The 22,354-nt window shown below is 39.5% G+C and overlaps 1 protein-coding gene across 1 annotated transcript; it reads right to left on the bottom strand.

The window, feature by feature from the left end:
• Positions 1 to 4,855: 4,855 nt before the first annotated feature.
• LOC122019217 (glycerol-3-phosphate acyltransferase 1-like) lies at positions 4,856 to 22,326 on the bottom strand. Its single transcript, XM_042576710.1, has 3 exons — positions 21,976 to 22,326; positions 21,342 to 21,899; positions 4,856 to 4,906 (listed from the first exon to the last, which is right to left on the bottom strand). Exons 1-3 carry the CDS (start codon positions 22,324 to 22,326, stop codon positions 4,856 to 4,858), a joined length of 960 nt encoding a protein of 319 aa, XP_042432644.1.
• Between the last annotated feature and the right edge of the window lie 28 nt (positions 22,327 to 22,354).

The following is a 22,354-nucleotide window of genomic DNA, read 5'->3' as shown; positions in this document are numbered from 1 at the left end:
GGCATGAGTTGACACGACTATCCAAATGCTACTAAAGTAAGTTGAATCGACCAAAAATGTCATCGCAAAGGCGAGTGTAAGCATAACTCGGCTCCGGTAGTGCAGAAGGTGCCGAAGAATCGCCTAGTAAAGGGGTCTGAGGCATTGAGTCACCTAGTAACTCAGTATCTGCAGGTGACATCTCCTATACAATAGGCTGTTGGGCTCGTGGATGTCGGGCCTATTGAATCGTTAAGACGCTAGAGGGGGTGAATAGCTTTTTCAAAAGTCGAGAATACGTAGTGGAAAGAAAAACATGAAAGTACAAACGCTAACACGAGTACTTTTTTACTTGGTTCGAAGCCTTCGACGACTCCTACTCCAAGGCTCATACTCGTTGAGTATTTTTGTTGGACAATCACTATCAGTTCGAAAATGAGTTACAAAGATTGAGTACAATAATTTAAATGTAAATGCTACTAACAAACACAAAGAAAATTGAAGAAGTCTTCGTTCTTCGAACTTCAGAGTAGCTTTTTGGTGTTATCAAAGCATTTTCGAAGCAGCACGCGAATATGAAAGTCATAGCAGATAATTATCTAAAACTATTGGTCGAACGCCTTTATATAGGCCCATTTCGGGTGCTTGGAACTCCTCCGGGAACCTTGACCATTGCTAACATGGTGATCTCTCATCGAAACTTGATTTGTCAAGTTTATCCATCTCTGGGCGCCCGGACTCCCTCCGGGTGCCTAGACCATTGACATGGGTTCGGCCAGTCATCGTGCTTCAACTCAGATTTTAGATGATTTTTCTGGTTCGGGCACCTGGACTTGCCAATTGAGCTAGTTGGATCGATCAACTGATCGATCCAAATGACTTCTATGCTCTCACAGAAGACCTAGAGATCAATTGGGCTCCTTCCTAATCGATTCAGCACAGTACTTATTGTGTTTCACAAAAACTCCTCTATAATCGATTAACTAATCAATTGGAGTAGCCCAATAGATCGGCTAATCAATTAGGGAGCACATTATCCTCTCACGAATGGTTGCCAATCGATCAACTGATCGATTGGGCTGCCATTGCTCACGGGACTCTCCCAATCGATCAACTGATTAATTAGGCTCTATTTCAATCAGTCATCTAATCGATTGACCAATCTAAACTTGCTTAACTCAAGTCTAGGGTTCTCAAACCCAACATCCGGTCAATCGTGACTTATAGGGACTTTTCATTGCCTAGCATCTGGTCAACCTTAACCTACTGAGACTTCATCATCAAGTGTCCAGTCAATTCTTTAACACACTTAGATTTTTCTCCTCGTGTCAAGTGTCGAGTCAACCTTGATCCATTTAGACTTACCATCTCGTGCCAAGTGTCCAGCCCTTGATGACCTACTTGGGCTTCCAAACACTAGGTGTTCGGTCAACCTTGATCCACCTAGATTTTCACATATTTGGCTTCACTCACCAAGGCTTTCTCACTACCTAGATTTACTCATTAGGATTTTTCACTTGGCTTCACTAACCAAGATTTTCATCTGAGTGCCCAGTTTTACCCACCAGGACTTTCACACGAAGTGTCTGGTCAATACAGACCCAGTTGGATTTTTTTTCTGTCAACCTTCCTATTAGTCTTACCCTTGCCTAACCTCTAGTTAGGTGTCCAGTAAACCTTGATCCACCTGGATTTCCACATGTCTGACTTCACTCACCAGGACTTCCTCACTACCTACCTTTACTCACTAGGATTTTTCACCTGGCTTCACTAACCAAGATTTCCATTTGAGTGCTCGGCTTCATCCACCAGGACTTTCACACCAAGTATCCAGTCAACCTTAACCTACTTAACTCTTTTTCATATCGAACTGGTCAAACTTTGACCAGAAGAGAATTACATCAACAATCTCCCTAAATGAATGATTGAGCCCACAATCTTTATATATTGTCAAACATCAAAATTCAAGCTTGAGTCAACTCAAGCTTAATCAAACTGACAACCTTGACCTAAGGAAATTACACCAATAATCTGTTGGTGCAATATTCCCTGGGCCAGGTTGACTAAGCTTGAGTTGGCTCAAGCTTAAGTCTTGATGTTTGGGTTTCGATGTTTGACAATACATGGAGATTGCATATGCAATCGTTCGATTGGGGAGATTATTGATGCAATTCCCCTTTGGTCAAGGACTGACCAGTTTGATGTGAAAAAGAGTCAAGCAGGTCAAGGTTGAGCAGATGTTAGACAGTTGGAAAATCCTGGTGAGTGAAGCTAGGTGAAAGACCTAGTGAGTGGAGCTAGGTAGGTGAAAGTCTCGGTGAGTGAAGCCGGGCAGTGGGAAAGTCCAGTGAGTGAAGCTGGGCAGTGGTGAAAACCCTAGTGAGTGAAGCTAGGTGAAAGTCCTGGTAAGTGAAGCCGAGCAGTGGGAAAATCCTAGTGAGTGAAGTCAGGTGAAAATCCTAGTGAGTGAAACTAGGCAGATGGAAAACCCTAGTGAGTGAAGCTAGGCAGAAGGAAATACCAAGTGAGTGAAGCTACGTGAAAGTCTTGGTGAGTGAAGTCAGGTAGATGGAAATACCTAGTGAGTGAAGCTACGTGAATGTCCTGGTGAGTGAAGTCAGGTAGATGAAAATACCTAGTGAGTGAAGCTACGTGAAAGTCCTGGTGAGTGAAGCCAGGTAGATAGAAATACCTAGTGAGTGAAGCTAGGCACGTGGAGATCCAGGTGGATCAAGGTTAACCAGACACCTGGTGTTGGGAAGCCCAAGTAGATCAAAGGATTGACCGGATACTTGGCACGAGGGAATCCAGATGGGTCAAGGGTGATCTGACATCTGGTGGAAGCTCAAGTGGGTCATGGAGGACCGGACATTTGGCACGAGACGGTAAGTCCAAGTGGATCAAGGTTGACCAAACACTTGGCACAAGGAGAAAAGTCCAAGTGGGTCAAAGGATTGATCGAACACTTAGTGAAAAAGTCCCAGCAGGTCAAGGTTGACCAGATGCTAGGCAGAACGAGCCCCAACAGGCCACGGTTGACCGGATGTTGGGTTTGAGAACCTTAGACTTGAGTTTAGGCAAGTCAAGGTTAGGGCAATCGATTAGCTAATCGATTGACCCAAGCCCAATCGATTAGCCGATCGATTGGGAGAGTGTTGCGACAAGCAGCGGCCTAATCGATCGGCCGATCGATTGGGAGCAAGTGTCAGGAGCACAAAGAGTTGCCTAATAGATCATCTGATTGATCGGGCATCGCCAATCGATCAGCCAATCGATTGGCAGCTGATTTTCTCGTGCAATCGTGAGAAAGCCTGAATTGATTGGTTGATTGATTTAGGCAGCTTCCAGCGAGCACAGAGGCACTCTGAATCGATCAACCGATCGATTCAAGCCTCCCCAATCGACCAACCCATCAATTGGGATGTGACTATTGCACAAGTAGCGAGTAATGGACGGTTGGGATAGCGCAGATCTGACGTGGCAATCGATTGGGAGCCCTAGAAGCACGAAGTATATAGCCGTTGGCGAGCTTCTTCTCCGCAACTCTCCTTCTCGATCTTCATGCGATTTCTCCGAGCACTCACTGCCAGTTCTTGGAAGCTCTTGGGAACAAGTGTTGTTGAACTTCTAAGGTTCAAGAGGTGTTCTTCAACAACAAGGTCAAGCAAGAAGAGGTTTTACTTTGTATTTTTGTATTTTTTCTTCTTGTGTATGTTGTATCTTGTTGTGTGGGTTTGTATAAGGCTTCTTCACCTTCGATAGTTACCGAAAATGAGTGTTTTTCTTAGTGGAGAGTGCATCGTATGTGGATCCTTGGATTAGTCATCTTTTCTTGAGGTGGACACCAAGTAAATCTTAGTGTTAGTAGTTGTGAGTGTGCTTTGTGTGTATTTCCTCCCCCACAACAACGAAGCAAGCAACCGGAGCGCGACGAACTATTCACCCCCCTCTAGCTACAACTCGACCTTAACAAGTGGTATCAGAGCAAGGTCGCTCTTCACTGGAATCATTGCCGGAAGGGGAAACGAGCTAGAGGGAGAAGAAGTTGAAGAAAATTTCAACAAGTCGAAGACTTCATCAAAACTTCAAATGGAATTCTAAGATGGGCTTGGATTCGACATGAGGGTGCCTCCACCATTCATATCAATGAGCTTCAATTCTTGTAAATCAAGGATAAAAATTTTTCTCATGATGAAGATAGAGCAATGGTTTGCTCTAATGGAAGGCTTTGAAGCTCCAAAAGATTCAAAGGGCAAAATTCTCAAGAGGAGCAAGTGGAGCCAAGAGCAAATCCAAATATGTGAGCCCAATGATAAAATGACCAAGATATTGGTCAATCTATTGCCTAGCAACATCTTGAAGTAAGTGGTAGAATTTAAAGATGCCAAGGAGCTTTGGAGCAAATTGGCTAAAGTCCATGAGGTTCCCTCCACTACATTAAACCAAGAGAAATTCAAAAAGGGCAACTCATTGGATCAAGACCAAAAGGAGGAGGACTCTAAAGTTGAGAGATGCTCAACATTTGAAGAAGAAGTCCAAGAAGCTTCATCTTCAAAAGAATGCAACGAAAAGGGCAAAGATGGAACATATTCTTTGTTCCATGTACAAGATGAAGATGAAGATGCCTCCACCTCTAGGATTGAGGGGGAGCAAAGTTCAATGACATCGGACCAAGAAGAAGGAGAAACTTCTACTTCCGGGTCAACTGAAGAAGAAGAAGATGGGGCATCCTCCAAAAATCAAGAGACATCAAATGGAGGATCAAGTGTCATCCCAACATGTGAAGGTATAAGTAGCTCAACTAAAAATAAAAATCATATTATATTCTTTAAGTGTAGGAAACATAGGCATTATAAGAGTAAATGCCCTAAATTGATCAAGAAGAAGGGTCAAATGGCACCACAGAGCAAGGAGAAGCCATAGGAGACTGCCCCCATAAGAGAAAAGAGCAAAGAGTACATTATGTGTTTTTCTTGCAACCAAAAAGGACATTACTGGAACTAATGCCCAAAAGGGAAGAAATCGGTCAAGCCTAAAGGAGGAAGCTCAAGTCAAGGGGGAGTTTGTAAGAGCAAACCCAAGGTATCATTTATTGAACCAGCTCCTTTAAATAATGATAACAAGCATGCTAGTTCTAACTTATATCATTTTAATGCAATTTACCATAAAAATAGAAGGCATGATAGAATTGATTAAAATCATGTGGCTCTTCATGCCAAGACTACCTCACCTAAGGTTAGGAAGGTAGATAAACTAGGCAAGAACACTAAGGACCTTAGTTATAAGCCTAGAAATAGAAATACTCAAGGATATAATGATAAACCAAAATCTAGGGATTTATGGAAAGAAATCAAGTCTTAAGGTCAAGGCTTGACAAAATTGAAAAGACCCTAAAAAGGATGAAAGGTATCCTTAAGGGGCAAAAAGAGAATAACATAGGTTTAGGAAACCAAAAGTCATCCAATGACCATAGAGGTTTGGGATACAAATCTAAGGCTAAGAAGGATGTAGCTTCATATCATAGGGTTCCATATACCTAAAGAATCAATCCTAGGTCTAGGGGTTAAGTCAAGGATATAAGGGAAGTTATCCCTAGGAGTATGTTTGCAACAACAAATGTGATTAGGACTTTTAAGGAGTCAAAGAAAGTCATCAAGAAGGTCACAAGGGAAGCTATCCCTAGAGTTGACCTAGAAAAAATGACCAAGGCTTCTAAGAAGCCTATAAAGGTCATTAGGAAGGTATCTATGGAAGTTATCCCTAGTGAGTACCTAGAATATCCAAGGAGAACCAATAGGTGTTCGGTTCCTAGGAGCATTTTCTCTACCCCTTAGATGGGTTAGAGAGTGTCAACTCCAATTAGAAGGGTATTTTCAAGGTTTTTGTTAATCTTTGAAAATGAAATGAATTAATTGTTTACTCTTTGGAAGAGTAAAATGTGTCAAACCTTGAGAAATTACACATAATTTAAATTGGCACAACTAAGGAAAGGCAAAAGAAATGCCAAGTTGGGGTTTGACATTTTCTTGAGAAAATATGGGCAAATCTAGGATCAATTTTAGTTTAGCTAAGGATTAAGAATACTTAGATAGAATATCTAGGTATATTTTATTTATGCTAAATTACCATATTTTGTTTGCTCATCGTATACCATGACATCATATTTTGCATTCATGTTTATTATGAAAAATACAACAAAAATATCATGTAATGTCATACATATATCATGTAGCAATAGTATATTTTCTTTTTGAAAATCATTTATTTTGATGTATGTCATAAATCATCATGCATTATTTTTATTTCCTTGTAATTAAGGATAATGATATTTACTAACAAGTGACATTCTAGGTAAATGTTCATAATTCAAAATGTCTAGATAGATATGCATGATCCCTAACTTAGGCAAAATCAAAATCTACATCTCACAAAAACTATAAGGTGACTTGTATGTGTTTTAGTACACATTAAATACAAGTGAGATGTTAGAATGATAAACAAGACTCAAGATGTTGATTTAGTGCATCTAGTTGAGTTTTGATTTCATCAAAACACATAGTTATGTGTACTCCAATCATTGGGAAAGCTAATGTATAAGTCATGTGCATTGAGCCAAAGAACATGGTTGGAAATTGGTTTTGAAAAATATTTTAAATATACTTTGAAAACCCTTGGTGAAGGCTATCTTTTGATAGTAATCATCATTGAAAAGTTAGACACAAAATTGAAAGAAACATTGAAGTTTTTACAAGTTTCCAAGTTTGTATCAATCTTTGAAAATAGGATGTATTTTCTTAGAAAACTATTTTTCCATGATAGTATATATCCTAAATAATATCTACAACAATTTTTATAATTTTTAGGGCATTTCTGAATTTCGTTGAAATTGAATTTCAGGAAATCAGAGCCCCAATCAATCGGTCGATCGATTGGAGGGCCCCAATCAATCAGTCGATCAATTGGGATGTGTTTCTTGTGAGCAGTAGCAGACGGAATCTATCAAGCAATCAATCTATTCAAGCCTAGATCGATCGGACAATCGATTCAGAGGCAGGTTCTGCAAACAGAACCTCTCTGAATCCATCAATAGAACCTAATCGATTGAAAAGATTGATTTTGGTTGGAAAAGTCTGATTTTAGCACTTTAATCCATTTTTATCCTCTTTAATCATTCCTAACCCCTTGAAATACACTTGTATACATTTAGGAATAGTTTTCATGATGAAAATAAGGAGAAATGGTTAAGGAACACTAGGTTAAAGTTTAAGATGATGTTAGTTTCAACATTGAATCTCTTAAACCTCAAAACTTTAAATTTTTGGGTTTCCTAAAGATTTAGGAACTCCAAGTCATTGTTGATGCAAATGATAGAAGTTTGAAGCATATTTTTAAAGGGAGCTATTCTTTAAAAATATGGAAATATTTTTCCGAAACCATTGGAGGTGGTAAATCCTTCGTTTGGAAAATTGCTCAAGGTTAAGCATTGGGGAACAATGGAAGATTGGATATCTTCATTGTAGAAAAGGAGTATGCTCAAGGATGAGCATTGGATATAATGAAGGGTATGATGTTGGGTTTTTCGGGCCACGAAAACCGCTTTTTCGCGTCGCGGAAACCCCGAAACCCCCGCCACCGGATCCGTGCGAAGATAAAACTTTCGAAAACTTACGAGTACGAGTTTCTAAACCTTGATCTATAGTAGATCTACAAAGGAGAACGAATATACTCTTGATGTGAAGCCCTTCGCAATCCCGCTTGTCCTCGGTTCGCCGGATCTCAAAAGTGTCAAAGTAGACACTTCTCTATGTGTATCCACACAAGAAAGAGATGGAGAAAAACCTCTAAGGATGTGCTAGCAATCTTAGAGATCAGTAAGGGAGGAGAGGGAGAACAAGAAGAAAAACTAGAGGAAGAAGAAGATGGAGTTACTCATTAAGAAAAAATAAAACTCCCTCCTTGAATAAAAGTGGCCGACCACTTTAGGTGGAGTTGTAACCTCCATGGAAGGCCAAGAGTCACAACTCTTGGTAACTCCCATGAGGTTGCATCCCACTTAAGCAACCATGATGATGTGGAGCATCATCATTGGCCCACTCAATGCCAACTCACCAATGAGGTGGCAAATGGTCAAGTCAAACTTGACCTTTCATCTTCCTCTCAAGTCAAGTCAAACTTGACCACTTCTCTCTCTTAGTTGATCTAATCTAACCATTGCTTCAAGTCAATTTTAATTTAATGAATCTCTATTCATTGAATTAAATTAATTCAATGAGTCTAAGTCCAAATTAGACTCATCTAATACATGAATCAAATTGAGTCCAACTCAATTAGCCTACTTTAGATTACTCTTAATCCAATTTGGTTCATCACATGAACCTAATCCTTTAGGTTCATCAAATGAACCTAATCTCCATCTAATTTCCCTTTGTGTGTGACCCTATAGGTTCTTATAATGTTGGCAATGCTCCTAAACCCTTTTAGAAGCATAAGTAATAAGCGGTATCTAGCAACACATCATTACTACCCAAGTTATAAGAATGTTGAGATCCAACATCACCTTGTGACTACTAATTGTGACTCCTTACAATATATGACAAGTGTCCTTCTATCCTAGACATCTAGATTGATCAATGTGAGGCATAGACCGTGTCATCCTCTGACCAATCTAATTCTGAACTCCAAGTAGACTCACTAAATCAAATGAGCTCAATATCTCATATTGACTCATTTGGGCATGGTCATGCACTTCGTGGTCTCACTCTATCAACAATATCGATGTCTCTCTCGTCATATAGGAGGGATAGATCTCATCTACATCACTCACATCCCTCTGCATAATGCGTTACATACCCAGTAATCGCCTTTATAGTCCACCCAATTACGGGTGACGTTTGACGAAACCAAAGTACATAACTCCTTATGTAGGGAACCATGGTGACTTCAGGTCTAAGGACTAGTAGTCATACTAATAGCCACATCAGAAAGTATATGACACTCATATAACGATCCATGATACTTTCTCATGGCGGGTCATTCAGTATACATTCTCCAATGCATACCCATGTGTCAACTTGATATCTCTATATCCATGACTTGTGAGATCAAGTCATCGAGTTGACCTACATGCTAGTCTTATTGCATTAACATTGTCCCTGAATGTTAATACTCAACTAGGAATGATTAAGAGTAGTGTTCCTTATATCATCTCACTATCGGTTCAACTAACCGATTGATATAGGTGAGAACCTTATACTCAAGGATGCTATTATACTTAGTTTATTTGGCACCAATACAAGTAAGTATAATAACCAAAACAAATGCCTTTATTTATATAAGAATATGATACAATAAGTCCATAATACAATCATCAAATGATTGGCTCTAGGGCTCTAACTAACATATGATACATTCACTGTTGGAATTAGATGAGCATGGTGAAGTGGTTAATGCTCAAGGGTGAGCATTAGATGCAATAAAGGGTATGAGACCTTCATTGTGGTGTTGCGAACAATATGGTAGGTTGTGAACAACGTTGAGTAACTCTTCAAGAGGAGAGTTTTTTATGTGTGCGAATAGGGAGAGAATATAGGGTTTAAGTTAGGCCTTCATTGCTTCTCTAGAAAAGTTTGGGGGAGAATGTAGGGTCTAAATTATTCCTTCATTACCTAAAGATTAAGTTTACCCTCTAAGAAGGGAGAGAATGAAGGAAACCCTCATTTATGCATTGGCATGAAGAAAAAGTTGAGGCTATGGGATTAGCCTAACTTAAAGGTATTGTCAAACATAAAAAAAGGGGAGATTGTTGGTGGAATATTCCCTGGGCCAGGTTGACTAAGCTTGAGTTGGCTCAAGCTTAAGTCTTGATGTTTGAGTTTCGATGTTTGACAATACATGGAGATTATAGATGCAATCGTCTGATTGGAGAGATTGTTAATACAATTCCTCTTTGGTCAAGGACTGACCAATTTGATGTGAAGAAGAGTCAAGTAGGTCAAGGTTGACCGGATACCTGACTAGGAAAGTCCTAACTGGATGTTAGACAGTTACAAAATCCTGGTGAGTGAAGCTAGGTGAAAGACCTAGTAGTGAAGCTAGGCAGGTGAAAGTCTCGATGAGTGAAGCCGGGCAGTGAGAAAGTCTCGGTGAATGAAGTCGGGCAGTGGTGAAAACCCTAGTGAGTGAAGCTAGGTGAAAGCCCCGGTGAGTGAAGTTGGGCAGTGGGAAAATCCTGGTGAGTGAAGCCATGTGAAAATCCTAGTGAGTGAAGCTAGATGAAATTCCTAGTGAGTGAAGCCAGGCAGATGGAAAGCCTTAGTGAGTGAAGCTAGGTAGAACGAAAGACCTAGTCAGTGAAGCTAGGTGAAAATCTTGGTGAGTGAAGTCAAGCAGATGGAAAGATTTGGTGAGTGAAGCCAGGCATATGGAGATCTGGGTGGGTCAAGATTGATTGGACACCTGGTGTTGGGAAGCCCAAGTAGGTCAAAGGATTGACCAGATACTTGGCATGAGGAAATCCAGATGGGTCAAGGGTGATCGAACATCTGGTGGAAGTCCAAGTGGGTCATGGAGGACCAGACACTTGACATGAGACAGTAAGTCCAAGTGGGTCAAGGTTGATCGGACACTTGACACAAGGATAAAAGTCAAAGTGGGTCAAAGGATTGACCGGACACTTGGTGAAGAAGTCCCAGCAGGTTAAGGTTGACCAGATGCTAGGCAGAAGGAGTCCCAATAGGTCACGGTTGACCAGATGCTAAGTAAAAGGAGTCCTAACAAGTCACGGTTGACTGGATGTTGGGTTTGGAAACCTTGGACTTGAGTTTAGATAAGTCAAGGTTGGGGTAATCGATCGACCACGATCAGACCGTAGTGTCTTGATACTTTTAACATGACGTTTCTCCACATCAGTCTTGTACTCTTTGAACTTATCAAAGCACTCAGACTTGCGGTGCATCAAGTAAATGTATCCGTATCTCGAATAATCGTATATAAAAGAGACAAAATATTTGTAACCATCTCTTGCCTGGATAGACATAGAACCACACAAATCAGAATGAACCAGTTCTAATGCATCTTTGACTCTATACCCCTTGGCCTTAAAAGGTCTCTTGGTCATTTTACCTTCCAAGCAAGATTCATAAGTTGGAAAGTTTTCCAACACTAATGAACCCAAGAGTCCATTGGCTATTAGCCTTTGAATCCTACTTAAGTTAATATGACCAAGTCTTAGATGCCAAAGATATGTTAGGTTCATTTCCGAAGGTTACTTTCTCTTATAAGAATTAGAAGATGTGTTATTAATTTCCATTTGTTGCTTTATGGGAGAAATTAGATTTAGAGTATACAAGTTGCCTACTAATGTACCAGAACAGATAATAACCTTATTCTTCTTGATAACTACTTTGTCATCAAAAGAAACAGAATATCCATCCACAAACAATTTAGAAACTGAAATTAAATTCTTTCTGAAAGTTGGTACATAAAGATAATTTCTCAAAATCAAATTTCTATTCCTATCAAATGATAAGTAGACGTCTCCCACTACAACAGCCGCCACTTTCGTAGCATTGCCCATGTAAACCGTTATCTCTCCCTCATATAGTCGTCGGGCTTCCTGGAACCCCTGCAATGTATTGCAGACATGATTAGTGGCTCATGTATCTACACACCAGGTACTGGTAAATAACACCGCTAAACATGTTTCAACTACAAGAGAATAAGATATACCTCTATTGTTCTGATTCCTACAAGGACAGTCCGCCTTCCAATGTCCCGACTGCTTGCAGATGAAGCACTTACCCTTTGGCTTCTTCACTCTAGCTTTAGGTCCAGTACCTAGAGATCTTTTCACCTTCTTTGCTGAGCCAGCCTGTTTCTTCTTCTTCTTGCGTTTCGACTTAGAAGTAGAAACATTTTCAGCAAAGTGAATCTGAGAACTATGATGAAATATACCTCTGCTGCTTGAAGTTCTGTTAGAAGTTGCATCAACATATAAGCCCTTTTGTTCATGTTATAGTGTTAGCTAGAGCCCTAGAGCCAATCATTTGATGATTGTATTTTGGACTTGTTGTATCATATTCTATATAAATAAAGGCATTTAGTTTTTGGTTATTATACTTACTTGTATTGGTGCTAAATAAACTAAGTATAATAACGTCCTTGAGTAGAAGGTTCTTACCTATATCAATCGATTGGTTGAATCGATAGTGAGATGATATAGGGAACACTACTCTTAATCATTCCTAGTCGAGTATTAACATTCAGGGACAATGTTAATGCAATAAGACTAGCATGTAGGTCAACTCGATGACTCGATCTCACAAGTCATGGATATGGAGATATCAAGTTGACACATGGGTATGCATTGGAGAATGTATACTGAATGACCCGCCATGAGAAAGTATCATGGATCGTTATATGAGTGTCATATACTTTCTCATGTGGCTATTAGTATGACTACTAGTCCTTAGACCTGAAGTCACCATGGTTCCCTACATAAGGAGTTATGTACTTTGGTTTCGTCAAATGTCACCCGTAACTGGGTGGACTATAAAGGCGATTACTGGGTATGTAACAAATTATGCGGAGGGATGTGAGTGATGTAGATGGGATCTATCCCTCCTATATGACGGGAGAGACATCGATATTCTTGATAGAGTGAGACCACGAAGTGCATGGCCATGCTCAAATGAGTCAATATAAGATATTGAGCTCATTTGATTTAGTGAGTCTACTCGGAGTTCAAGATTTAGATTGATCAGAGGATGACACGGTCTATGCCTCACATTGATCAATCTAGATGTCTAGGATAGAAGGACACTTGTCATATATTGTGAGGAGTCACAATTAGTAGTCACAAGGTGATGTTGGATCTCAACATTCTTGTAACTTGGGTAGTAATGATGTATTGCTAGATACCACTCATTACTTATGCTTCTAAATGAGTTTAGGGGCATTGCCAACGTTACAAGAACCTATTGGGTCACACACAAAGAACAAGTGGATGGAGATTAGGTTCATATGATGAACCAAGAGGATTAGATTCATGTGATGAATCAAATTGGATTAAGAGTAATCCTAATTGGGCTAATTGAGTTGGACTCAAGTTGATTCATGTGTTCATCAATTTAATTAAATAAATTAGATTCATTATATTAAATTGGCTTGAATTAAATGGTTGGATTAGATCAACCATGAGAGAGATTAAGTCAAGTTTGACTTGACTTGAGAGGAAGAGGAAGAGTCAAGTTTGACTTGACTTTATGCCATATCATTTGTGACTTGGCATTAGGAGAACTAATGATGATGTGCCACATCATCACATGTGCCACCTCATGGAGGTTACAACTATTCTCTTTAATGACCTTCACATTAATTGTGATTAATGTGAAGGGGGTTACACCTCTTGTAGTGGACGGCCAATTGATGAAAAAGAAGGTTTTTTTTTCATTTTGGTGAATAACTCTCATTCAAGTGATCTTCCTCCTCCCAAGCTCTCTTCTTGCTCCTTTCTCTACTGTTGCCGTGGGTTTCAAGCAAGGGAGAAGAAAGGAGAGTGAGTCTAATCCAAGAAGAAAGGTTAGTGAAAGTCACATAGAGTTTTTTGAGGAGTGTGTTCTCTTCTGTTTCCTTTCTTCATCTTCCAATCCTATCCGAGAGCATCAAGAAGTGCTAGCACACTTGTGGTATTCTCTTCTCCATCCTTGAGTGTTAGAGAACACTTCTTGTTCGTGTGGATACTACTAGAGGTGTGTACATTTGAACACACTCGAGATCCGGCGTACCTTGGACGAGCGGGATTTGTAAAGGGCACACAACAAGGGTAACTTTCTAAACATATAGATCTAAGTGTAGATCTAGTTAGTAAACTCATACATGTAAAGTTTTGTTCTATACTCTTCGCACGGATCAGGTGGCATGGGGGTTTCGGGGTTTCCGCGACGCGAAAAAGTGATTTTCGTAGCCCGAAAAACCCAACATATAGTTCAGGCGGAACTGCTCAAAACTTCTGGGTAGCGTTTAGAGAATAATATCGATCTGGGTTTCCCCATCGATTTCAGCTCCAAGGATCTGTATTTCATTTAAATAATCCATCATCTAGAGGATATGATCCCTTACGGGTGTCTCATCTAACATGGTGACTGTCATTAATTTTCTCATTATCTCTTGCCTAGCAGCCCGATTCTGCTGTCCAAAGGGTTTTTTGAGATTGTTCATCATATCATAAGCAGTTGGTAAGTCTTGATGCTGATGTTGCAGCACATTTGTCATTAAAGCCAAAATGTAACACCGCACCATCTCATATGCTTTTACTCATTTCTTATGATACTTAATCTCCTCTTCACTAGAATCACTATCAGGTGCATCAAGGAAGGTCTCTAATAGTACAAACTTATAGCCTTCAGCAGTTAGGACAATATCCAAGTTCCTTTTCCAATCTATATAGTTTAGACCAGTAAGTTTGTTCTCTTTCAGTATAATGACCAATGGGTTGAAAGTCATCCTAAGAATCACAAAGTAAACTTTGGTCAAGACTCTAAATTTAGAATAATATTAATTCCTCAAATAATATTATTTAAATTTACCAACACCTCAAACACCGTGTATTTTGCATGCCACGATAGTGTGGACGTATACAAAAATAAACATTTGTAAGAGGAGGTTTTACCCATTAATTTTATTCTTGTCAACCTAACTTTATAACAAATAAAATTAATAGTTGGTTTTTTTCTTCGGTCACACAAATAATAGCAGTGACTCCGATGGAGAGGATACTATTAAATGTGCCTAAGTGTCTACCATTACTTGATACTTAGTCCATTAAATAGGATTGTGCCCCTTCAGATGGAGAAGATCACACGCTCCTAAATAATTTCCTATAACCATCCATAAAGGAAGTTTGATCTAGTGATCTGCAAACAAACTCATCCGATGGGGAGGGAGGCACTCAGAGCCAACACACAAGTGTTGGTGCGGGAAGCATCAGACGATTGAACCCAAGTTTTGATAATGACAAAAGGTTCAAAGTTAAGTAGTGTTGTGATCTAACAAGTTCATGGAGCTTGCAGGAAAGTCCTAAGTGATACTTAGGAAAAGGTCCTAGCTGCGGTTAGGCAGGTGGAAAACCCTAGGGGGTGGTAACCCTAGGTCATAGGAGGCGGTAACCCTATGCGGAAAGTCTTGGCGGGTCGAGAGCTTCAGGCAAAAGTCCTAGGGGGGTAACCCTAGGTGGAAAGCCCTGGTGTCGCGAACCAGGTGAAAGACTAGATGGGCCAGGAAGCGGAAGTCCAGCAGAAAGTCCGAAAGCTTCGAACGTTGAGCAAAAGTCCAGTCGATCTGTAGGATCGCACTAGCAACAGGTAAATCTCCTGAGTGGAGTAGGTGAGGACGCGTTTGTTAGGATGTATACTAAAAGCCTAGCTTTTGGTATAAACATTTATCTAGAAATAAGAATCACATTGGTCAAATGTCTACATTTATGATAAATGTAGTTGTTAAGTTAATTTATATTGTAGATAACATGGTGTGTGGTGTCACACACAGAGGATCATGTTATCAGTACCTTATAAATTATAAACAGTAGCTCACGACCATGATGGAAAGGAACAAACCATTGGAAGGTCGTAGTGTAATTAGGTATTAGTTTATCTTAACTATATAATTACACTAGTGCACTTAGAGTGTATTGAGTAGGACCATTAGAGGTCGTTTCTTTTATACTGACTTAATAAAGGAACAATGACCTCAGTTATTATGGAAGTGTGTACTCTTAATCCTAATATAATAACAAGCACATATATTTGATATTTATTTCTTTAATTTATCAATGGGTGAGATTTAGTTCGATAAATCAATAAGCCCGATAAGTTGGGAAATGATATCACTTATAGTGTGTGTTGTTGATTATAGAAGGAAACTGTGTCCTAGTAATCTAGGTTGAGAATGTCCTCAAGAGGAGCTCATAAGGATTGTCATGTTAAACCCTGCAGGTGGACTTAGTCCGACATGACGATGAAGTTGAGTGGTACTACTTTTGGAGCTAGATATTAATTAAGTGAGTTGTCAGTAACTTACTTAATTAGTGGACATTTGTAATCTTAAACACAGGGAGACTAACACACTCATAATAAGAAGGAGCCCAAAAATGTAATTTGGAATTGGTGCGGTAGTTCAATAATAGTTCTCTAGTGGAATGAATTATTATTGATAAAATTAAGTTGTGTGTTCGGGGCGAACACGGGATGCTTAATTTTATCGGGAGACCAAAACCAATTCCTCCTCTCGGTCCCTATCGTAGCCTCTTAATTATAGAGTACTATACCCACCTGTACCCACCTTTTTACCCATCCCATAGGGGCCGACCAAGCTAGCTTGGAGACCAAGCTAGGGCCGGCCAAAGTTTAGTTCATGGGTGCTTCAAGGTGCCCGGCCCTAGCTTGGGTTCAAGCTTGGTATGGCCGGCCCAAATTAAAATAAAAATATTTTTATTTTTTAAAAATTTTTCTTATGTGATAACATGATTTAAAAGAGAGTTTAAAAATTTAAATCTTTCCTTTTATAAGATTCTACAAAAGATTAAGAGAAGAGCAAAATCTCTTTCCTTATTTGTAGATTAAAAGGTTGATTTTAATTTTGGTAAAAACTTTCCTTTTTAACCATGTTCATGATTTAAAAGAAAGTTTAAAAATTAATAATTCTCTTTTATTAGTTTCTACAAAAAATTAAGAAAAGATTTAATATCTTTCCTTATTTGTAGATTGAAAGGAGATTTTAATTTTTGAGATAACTTTCCGGAAATTATCCACATGTTTAAAGAAAGATTTAATTTATAAAATTTATTTTTTATTAACCAATCATGAAGGGAAAAATTATTGGACAAATTTTTTATAAATTTCCGAAAGCAAATAAGGAAGTTTTAATTTTTGTTTAAAATTTCATTTGCTTGGAGAATTTATGTAGTGGTCGGCCATTACAAATTGAAAAGAAAAATTGTTTTTAATTAAATAAATTTTCCTTTTCAATGGAAAAAGAATTAAGGAAGTTTTTATTAAATTTTCCTTATTTGCCAAGACCAAGGATTATAAAAGAGGGGGTAGAGGAGGCTTCAAGGCTAAGGACTCTATTTTATTTTTCTCCCTCTTTTCCTTGGTGTGGTGGCCACCCCTTCCCTTTCTCTTTTCTCCTCTTGTTGTGGCCGAAATATATCATCTCTTGGAGCTTGGAGGATGTGGCCGGATCAAGGAAGGAGAAGAAGGAGAGAAAGCATGCATCCCTTGGAGCTTGGTTGGTGGAAAATTCTTCATCCTTTGGAAGTTCTTGTGCTTGGCCGAAACTTGAAGGAAGAAGAAAGAAGGTGCCTAGGTGGTTCTCATCTCGGAAGATCGTTGCCCACACAACGTCCGAGGTTAGAAGAGGAATACGGTAGAAGATCAAGAGATCTTTCTAAAAGGTATAACTAGTAATTTTTCTTTCCGCATCATACTAGTTATTTTTGGAAATAATACTAAATACAAGAGGCATACGATTCTAGTGTTTCGAATTTGTTTTTGATATAGTGTTCTTTTGTTTTTATTTTCCTTGTGATTTGATTGTTCTTTTCGGTTGACCTAAAGTTATTTTAGGAAATTAAATATTAGCTTTCCTTAAAATGTTTTGTCTAGTCGGTGGTGGTTGCTCCCATATCCAAGAAGGTCATGTGCCTCGCCACGTCAGTACTAGGAACCAATTTTGGAAATTAATATTTAATGGAATTAATAACTTAGGTGATTTGGATCAAACGTGTTAAGTTCCGCAGGAGATCCAAGTCAAAACCTAAAAGAATAAATATATTAAGTTTTGGATCAAACGTGTTAAGTTCCGCAGGCGATCCAAAATTTAATTTAAAAGAACACATGGTAGGTAGGAAAAGGTTCAGACCTTTGTACAAAATTTTTGTACAGTGGAACCTCTTGGTTTTCCGAGTAGCAACCAACAATTGGTATCAGAGCTAGGGTTTTGCCTCTGTGTAATGGTATTAGTTTAATTATGCACATGTCATACATAATTTAGGCAGGATAATAGTAGGATGTGCTAACTTTGTGGATGCAGGATCCAACTATTATGGCTTATAGTTTTATGTGTGTGATTGGACCCTTGGACATGTCAACGGCATTTTATTGTGTGTGCATGATTGTATTATAAAATACAGCAGGAGCTGTATTTAGTTTTATTAGGATTTTATTTTTTGATCTAGTTACATGTACATTCCTTTTATGGAATATAGGATTGATGGATGTAAATTTTATTTTATGTTTGATCTAGTTTACATGTACATTCCTTCGAGGAATATAGGATCGAAAAATGTAAAATTCTATTTATGTCGCGGATCGAATCTTGCAAGGCGTGGAACCTTTTGAGGACCAGAGGCGCAGCGGAACAAGGAGCAAGATGGATGCGACAACTAGACCCGGTGGCGGTGGCCAAAGATGGCAGTAGCTAGGGTTGGCGACACACGGAGGACAACAATAGATAAAAGCCATAATAGTTGAAAATTAGTTTTTCTACTTATTGCTTTTTATGCTGTGTTGTGTGTGCTTGTTAGTATGCATGCTAAGTAGGCTAGCATAGTCAAAATTCCTCACTTTAAATAACTAAGTGGGAGAGGGATTTATTTTTTAAATAAATTCCACGGTCTCCATTACTGGTTTATAAGTGATGCAACAAGCTTGCGCGTTGGCTCTGAGTGCCTTCCTCCATATCAGATGAGCTTGTTTGCGGATTACTAGCTTAAACTTCCATTTTGGATGACTATAGGAAATTAATTAAGAGTGTGTGATCTTCCCCATCGGAAGGGGCACAATCTTATTAATGGACTTAGTGTCAAGTAATGGTATACACTTAGGCATGTCTAATAGTATCCTCCCCATCGGAGTCACTGCTATTATTTGTGTGATCGAAGAAAACCAACTATTAATTTGTCAAATAAATAGGTTGACAAGATAATAAAATTAAAAACCCCTCTTACAAATGTTTAATTTTGTATACGTCCACACTATCGTGGCATGCAAAATTCACGATATTTGAGGTAATTTTATTTGTCATCAAGATTTATTGACAAGATAATTAATGGGTAAACCCCTCCTCTTACAAATGTTTAATTTTGTATACGTCCACACTATCGTGGTATGCAAAATTCACGGTGTTTGAGGTGTTGGTGAATTTAAATAATATTGTTTGAGGAATCAATGTTATTTTAAATTCAAAAGTTTTGACCAAATATTTGATCAAAGACAGATCAACTATTAATTTTATTCGTCATAAAGTAAAGTTGACGAGATAATAAAATTAATGAATAAAATCTCCTCTTTGATTTTGTATACGTCCACACTATCGTGGCATACAAAATTCATGGGGATTTTAAGGAATTGATCTTGACCAAATATTTTTGTAATTCTTAGAATTTAAAATGTTTGTCAATTCCCTAGTTGTTATACTATAGAAAAGACTTAGTAGTCCCAATAGTAATGATTGGAAATAGGACTTGGACATTAAGTAGACTGTCTTCTTAGAACTAAGAACAATTTAGGTATATTTAATTCATTAGTTGAAACATGACTAGTGGTGTTATCTACCAGAACCTGAAGTGTAGATACAGATGCCATTAATCATGTCTGCAATTCATTGCAGGGTTCCAGGAAACCCGACAACTAAAATAAAAACACCGTCCACATGGGCATTACTGCAAAAGTAGCAGCTGTTGCAGTGGGAGAGGTTTATTCTCTAATAGGAATAAAATTTGGATTATTAGAAATTGTCTTTACATACTAAGTTTAGAAAGAACCTGATTTCAGTTCCTAAACTATTATAGAATAGATATTGTGTCTATTTTGATAACAAAGTTGTTATCAAGAAAAATAAGGAAGTTATCTATTATGGTATGTTGGTTGACAATTTATAATCCAATAACTCCCACGATGCAACAAATGGAAATTAGTAACACATCTTCTAACTTTAAGAGAAAGCAACATTCAGAAATGAACCAATTATATCTTTGGCATCTAAGTCTAGGTTATATTAACTTAAGTAAGATTCATTGGTAGCTAATGAACTTTTGGGTTCATTAGTAGTGGAAATCTTTCCAACCTGTGAGTCTTACTTGGAAGGAAAAATAACCAAGAAGCTTTTAAGTCTAAGGGGTATGGAGCCAAAGATATGTTGGAATTGGTTCATTCTGATTTGTGTGATCCTATGACTATCCAGACAAGAGGTAGTATCGAATATTTCGTCTATTTTATAGACAACTATTCAAGATACAAATACATTTACTTGATGTACCGCAAGACTAAGTGTTTTGATTAGTTCAAAGAGTACAAGGCTGATGCGGAGAAATGTTAAAGTAAAAGTATTAAGTCACTATGGTAAGATCGTAGTGGCAAGTACCTCTTGGGAGAATTTAGGAGTCACTTATCAGAAGTAGGGATTCAATCCCAACTAACTGCACCTGGTACACCCTACAGAATGGTGTAGAAAAAGGAAGGTATAAGACTCTTATGGAAATAAGTAGATTAATGATGAGTTATTTGGAAAATTACCAAATTCATTTTAAGGATATACTCTGGAAACGGAAGTGAATATAGTACCTTCCAAAGTCAAATCTCTCTACTCATATAGAATTGCTAAATAGGCATAAGCCTATTTTGAAGCATATTTGGATTCAGGTAGTCCAGCACATATGCTGAAGAGTGACAATGATAAGTTGGACAGGAATTCACTTGTTTGTAAGTTATCCTAGAGAAATAAAAGTAGGTTTATAGTCTTAAAAATCAGAAGGTTATTCACTACAACAAAATCGCTCATAGACATCAGTGGAACAACAACGGTTTTAGGCTAAAACCGATGTCTTTGAGTATTTTACACCGGTTTTTCTAAAAACCGGTGTCTATGAGCGTAGATTTTAGCTCATAGACATCGGTTTTTTAGGTGATGTCTATGAACGCCCTTTTTTTGGTTAATAGACACCGATTTTAACATCGGTTTTTAAAATTCGATGTTAATGAACCCAAATAATATTTTAATTTTTCCCCACAAGCCAAAATCTGCACACTGTGAATTCCCTCCAAACCTAAATCTTTATCCCGCCCTTCCTCCGCGCGACATCTCTCTCGCGATAACCTAAACCTCCGACCATCCGACCATCCGACCATCTCTCTCAGCCTAAACCTAAACCTCCGACCATCTCTCTCAACCTCATCTCCCTCTTCCCCCCTTCCTAGATCCTCTCCCGATCAGGATCAAGACACGACGAACTTGCTTCTCCGTCCAACCACACCGCATCTCCTCCAACTCCTCCATTTGGTTGAGAAGAGGAGGCCTTGGTAGCGTACAACATTCCCACCCGTGTCCAGAGCCACCGACACCACCTCCTCCGCCACCTCCGCGAACAGCGGGCTGAACCGCAGCAGGTACGGCTCCCGGCACGTCGTCCCCTCCGGGCACACCGCCAGGCCCCCCTCCACCGCCAGCAGCCGCCGCATCGGCGCCAACGCCTCCGACACCCGGCTCAGGCTGTACGTCACGGCCGGCACCATCCTCTCCAGTGCCGAGCACAGCATCACCGGGTCCAACAGCGTCCGGTGCGTGCACACGTACACCACCCCCTTCTTCTCCCCGTTCGCTTTCCCATCTCCAGCCCTCCGGAATCGGATTCCGGTGACGGCAGCAATGAAGATGGATATTTTATAAGGGAAAATGATCCCCATCGCGATCCTGAACACGGCCAAAGGGATTGCCACGGGTATCCACATGAAGAACGCCATCATCTCGCATGGCGTCGGGAGAAAAGCTAGTCTTCCGTCATGGAACACAAGTGGCTTCGGGTACTTGTTTCTCGGCATTTTGCTGCTCTCACTCCTTGATTCCTCCTCTCTCACGACATAAATTTCCTGAAAAATAAAACAATCACTTTTAACTCATATCTTTGATCGACTAACGTGGAATCGAAAGAAATGCAAGTCTAACCTTGGCCGAGAGTTGGTGGTGGTGGACGTTGGAGAGGTTCACAATGGCCGCACCGGCCTTGACCATGTCCCTGAGAGCTCTCTGTTTGTCAGGCCAAGAGATGACCCCCGTGAAGTAGCAGCCCTTCACCACCTGCAGCTCCGCCCCCACCACCTCCCCCACCTCTAAGTACTCCTTCAAGAATCCCTCCACCATGAGCCTCGGCAAGGTGGTGAGCACAACAGCTCGCCTCCCTTTCAGCACCTCGCATGCATGCAGATGGAGGTTCTCCAAGAAAATTTTCGGCAGCACAGTCCTAGTGATCAGCCGCAGGTCCCCCGTCCTCAGCCCGCAGAAGGTCACGAAGGCCATGATCCTCATCCCAAACTCGTGCTTCCCC

Source organism: Zingiber officinale, chromosome 9A (assembly GCF_018446385.1).
Source record: "Zingiber officinale cultivar Zhangliang chromosome 9A, Zo_v1.1, whole genome shotgun sequence".
NCBI lineage: Eukaryota > Viridiplantae > Streptophyta > Magnoliopsida > Zingiberales > Zingiberaceae > Zingiber > Zingiber officinale.
Note: the sequence above shows the minus strand (reverse complement) of the source record. Positions and strands in the feature narration are given on the sequence as shown.

Bases quoted from the DNA above. Each gene is read 5' to 3' on its own strand.
- LOC122019217 (XM_042576710.1), bottom strand. From the start codon at position 22,326: ATGGCCTTCGTGACCTTCTGCGGGCTGAGGACGGGGGACCTGCGGCTG. The intron at 21,900-21,975 runs GTTAGACTTGCA...TTTATTTTTCAG, and splicing joins ACCACCAACTCTCGGCCAAG to GAAATTTATGTCGTGAGAGA. The intron at 4,907-21,341 runs GTACGCTACCAA...TTATGGGGGCAG, and splicing joins TGGACACGGGTGGGAATGTT to TCTCCTATGGCTTCTCCTTG.